Here is a 3,993-nt window from a genome sequence, read left to right on the forward strand (position 1 = left end):
CACCAAACAAATGGATTAGTTGTTTCTTTTCTTTTTCTTTTTCTTTTTCCTTTTAGTCAATCAAATGGATTTTTTTGCGTTAAATTCAATTTACCCATTGAACTTTCATGAGTTTTTTTATTCGAATCTCAATGTTTAAAAATTGCCAATGTACCTCATAATATTTCAAAAAATTTCAATTCAGACTTTCCGTTACTAATTTTCGTCTAATTGGACGGAAATCATCACACGTGCGTCTCATCTGGGATTTTGATACCGTCTATTTTAATTTTGCCATCATTAAAACCTATTAAATTATGTAATTATCTTCAATTTTATAGGTTTTAATGAAGATAATTACGTAATTTTATAGGTTTTAATGAAAACAAAATTGGAATAGAGGGCATCAAAATCCCGCGTGAGACGCTTGTGAGATGATTTCTGTCCAATTAGATGAAAATTAGTAACGGAGGGTCTGAATTGAAAGTTTTTGAAACATTAGGAGGGTACATTGCCAATTTTTAAACATTGATGTTTGAATTGAAAAACCCCTTAAACTTAGGATAAAGTTAATTTTTCCAGACTTTTTTTCGTTCCAAAATCGAAAAAATTGTCCCCATCAAAATAGAGTTCACACTATGCATGTGAATAATTAGAAATTAGCCTCCCTTTCCTGTTTTGAGTAGAAAAAAAAAAAAAAATATATATATATATATTACTCCCATTTTCAGCAACTTGATATGAAACGTTTGAATACCTCTAGTGTCCTTTTCCAGAGGCTTAGGTGCTTTGTCAGCTCTGGCTCGCTTGAATGATCAGAAATTGCCAAACGCGGCTTCTACAATATCATATCCAATTATCCATGACATCGATTATGGGATTCGAAAACAAACAAAAAAATCAGAGAATTGTCAAGTTAAACATAAAAAAAAATAGAGGTGAAAAGTAGTTTAAAAAAAAAGCTATTTCAAGAATAACATTTGTAAGTTAATAATTAAAGTTAGCAATTATTATTTAAAAAAATTAAAGTTAATAATAACATTTGTAAGTATTCATACTTCGTACTTTGCGACTTATTATTATTGCAGTGGGTTCCATACTTTCCATATTAGCAATTTATTGCCCTGATTGCTAAACATCTCCGTCCGCCTTAAAATAAATTTCAAGAAAATATATAAAAATCAGCAAAGTGGGCGCAGCCATCCAAATATGAAAAAAGAATTATAGCCCTTTCATTCATGTGGCGATTACGTGACCACCTTAATCTTAACAAGTATTAACTCACATGGAAAATTGCTAATAGTAGCGTGTTGACAAAATCATATTTTGTATAAATTGGTCTGACTTGTTTTCTTACTCAGCAATTGCGTCTTGCAAAAATAAAAGATGGTAGAGTCGTTAAGCGATAAAAACAGACAACGCCCAGAAAAGGGAAAACATGAAACCAGAATTTGGGTTAGAAATAAGAATATTATGCCATTCGGTTTCCTCACCATTTTATCAATTTTTTTTTTTTTTTTTTTTAATGTTTAGTTAGAAAAGCAATAATAAAATTATATATAAATTAAAAGGGGATCAAGGCATCACAAAAATCGTATGACAATCACATGCTAATATCTTTATTGCATAATCCAGACACGGGATTACAATGGGATATGATGACCAATAGGAATATTCCACCGTCATGGTTCCACCTACCCGACCCGACTCCAGCGCACACGCTGACAACAAAGACAAAACCGAAAGATAAAGGGCACACAAAACACAAACCCAAAACCAAACACGACCTAGTTAAGTACGGAATTACATCTCTCTAGTTGGTGTAAATTCCGGGATTCCAGCTCAGCCCATAAAACCCTTTTATTTAGTGTAATATATGGGAATTTTACTAACGGCTGTAGCGGATCGGAGAGATAGAGAGAGCGATATTATATTGCCAGGACCAGACCCGGCACGGACTTTCCGACCCAACTGGAGACGCTGCTCTCCCAAAGGGACGGGCAATGGAGTGAGGTGATCTCAGCCTTCGAGGATGCTGAGGAGGTGGAGGCGAAATCCGAGGAGGAGGGTGAAGATGGGCTGGTGTTGCCGAGGCGGGTGACGGTGAGGGACGTGTTGAAGTACTCCCTGAGTTGAGTAATTACCCCATCAGAGACCGTCCAGGCGTGGACCCAGGAAATGGAGCAGGCGAGATCGCAGCCCTCGACGAGGACAGTGGGCCCGAAGGAGGTTATGGACTTGGGGTTGAAGCTAAAGGACGTGGCAGAGGCTGTGGCACTGCCGGTGAGAAGGCGCATCAAGAATTGATGAGATGGCGGACCATGGAACCACCACTCGAGGTCGGCGGCGACGATCTGGTGCACAGTGGCCACGTCGCGGGTGCTCAGGGCTTCATAGAGGGCGAGAACCACCCTTTGATTACTAGAAGAATCACTTTCTTCCAGAGCTTCCTGAGAGTTAGCCAGTTCTAGCCGAAGCCCAGGTGGGTGCCTAGGTGGAGGGTCTTTGTTTTAGTCGGAGAAAGAAAGAGAGACGCAGGAAATAGAAAAACTCCTGAGAGGGCAAAGGCCAAAGAGAAACGCTGATAAGGGATATGAGGGGAAACAGAGGTGTTATATAGGGAAGGTGGGAGGGGCTCGGGGTAGCCGTGTGAGATCTTCTGCACCCATTTCCATGTTTACTATGTTCAAGAAGCCAATTGGAGTAGTTGTTTAGGGGTATTTTAGTGAAGAAAAGTTAACTTTGTTTTCTCTACGTGATGATGTGGTGTAGTTTTACTGGTTAGGCGGATGGGAAGAGATCTCTGTGGATAGGAGTAGTGTTGGTTCTTGTACGCGTATCGGGAAGAGGAGTACTTGCGCTTGAATTAGTCAAGCCAACTTTTTTGACCCGCTAATTACGTTATTAAGTTTTTTTTTTTTAAAAAAAAAAAACGTTATTAAGTTATTATCTTACGCTAAAGGTTTAAAAATGTGTTAAAAACCTCACGCTATACACTTGGTGATGATCTGGCCAAAAACTTAATTTAAAGAACTTACCAAAAAAAACAAACAAAACAAAACAAAAATACGACTAGGATATTGATTTCATAACTTAAATTAGGTTTTGCAAATATAAGCAAGTAATAAATATGCAACATTATTAATTTCATTTAATTTTAAATGATATGATTGTTAAACACAATAAAACAAAATCTTTAACATAAATAAAAAGGATAAAGATCATATTCCATTCCAAAGAATGCATACTAGCTATTACCACGGCAAGAATTTAAACATGTAACTAATGAGATCGTAAAGCAAATACCTTAAACCTACAAGGAAAGAATAAATCCATTCAATTTCAAATAAAACAAGGAGTAATTATTTTATAGTTTAGATTAAATTTAGGGAAAATTTTACTTAATTGTTTTAAAATTTTTAATTTAAACTATTTAGTGTATGGAACTTTAAAAAAACTTTTAATATCATCGTTCCGTTAAGAATTTATGTTAAATCCTAATTGAGGTTATTGAAATTCTTAAAATATCCTTATTTAAAACTAAAAATTTAATTTTAAGTCGAAGATAATTTTGTAATTTTATAAAGGTTACATAAGTATAATGGTCATTTTATTATTTGACCTTCTGATTTAACTCAAGTCCTAACCGAATGAGTGACTGCAAAAAAAAATTAAAAGTTTAATATACTAAATTAAGAGTTTTTTAACTTTAAAAATAACATTGCAAAAATAATAGAAATTTAGAGAGTTGAAGTGAAATTCATGTTTCAATTTTATACTATTCGACAATAATTTCACATTATTTATAAATTTTAAATGATTTAATAATATAGGCAATATATATATATATATATATATATATATATATATATATATATATTAAAATTAAAAGAAGAATAGTCTCTAGCTAGCCTTAATGTCTTGGGCACAGACGAAGAAGTCTTATTAAATCTGTACACGTCATTATCGTTGATCAAAGCAATCTTCTTTTCTCTAAATCCAGTTGCATTTTGG

General features: G+C 34.4%; 1 protein-coding gene across 1 annotated transcript; it reads right to left on the reverse strand.

The window, feature by feature from the left end:
• Window positions 1-1,574: 1,574 nt before the first annotated feature.
• On the reverse strand, window positions 1,575-2,371 carry LOC132187272 (wound-induced protein 1). The gene has a single exon (XM_059601536.2). The coding sequence runs from the start codon at window positions 2,274-2,276 to the stop codon at window positions 1,908-1,910; it is 369 nt and encodes a 122-aa protein (XP_059457519.2). The 5' UTR covers window positions 2,277-2,371; the 3' UTR covers window positions 1,575-1,907.
• Window positions 2,372-3,993: the final 1,622 nt, after the last annotated feature.

The sequence above is a fragment of the Corylus avellana genome, chromosome 6 (assembly GCF_965113065.1).
Source record: "Corylus avellana chromosome 6, dhCorAvel1.hap1.2, whole genome shotgun sequence".
In the NCBI taxonomy this organism is placed as follows: domain Eukaryota; kingdom Viridiplantae; phylum Streptophyta; class Magnoliopsida; order Fagales; family Betulaceae; genus Corylus; species Corylus avellana.

Excerpts from the sequence above, each read along its gene's own strand:
- LOC132187272 (XM_059601536.2), bottom strand. The coding sequence starts at position 2,276 with ATGCGCCTTCTCACCGGCAGTGCCACAGCCTCTGCCACGTCCTTTAGC.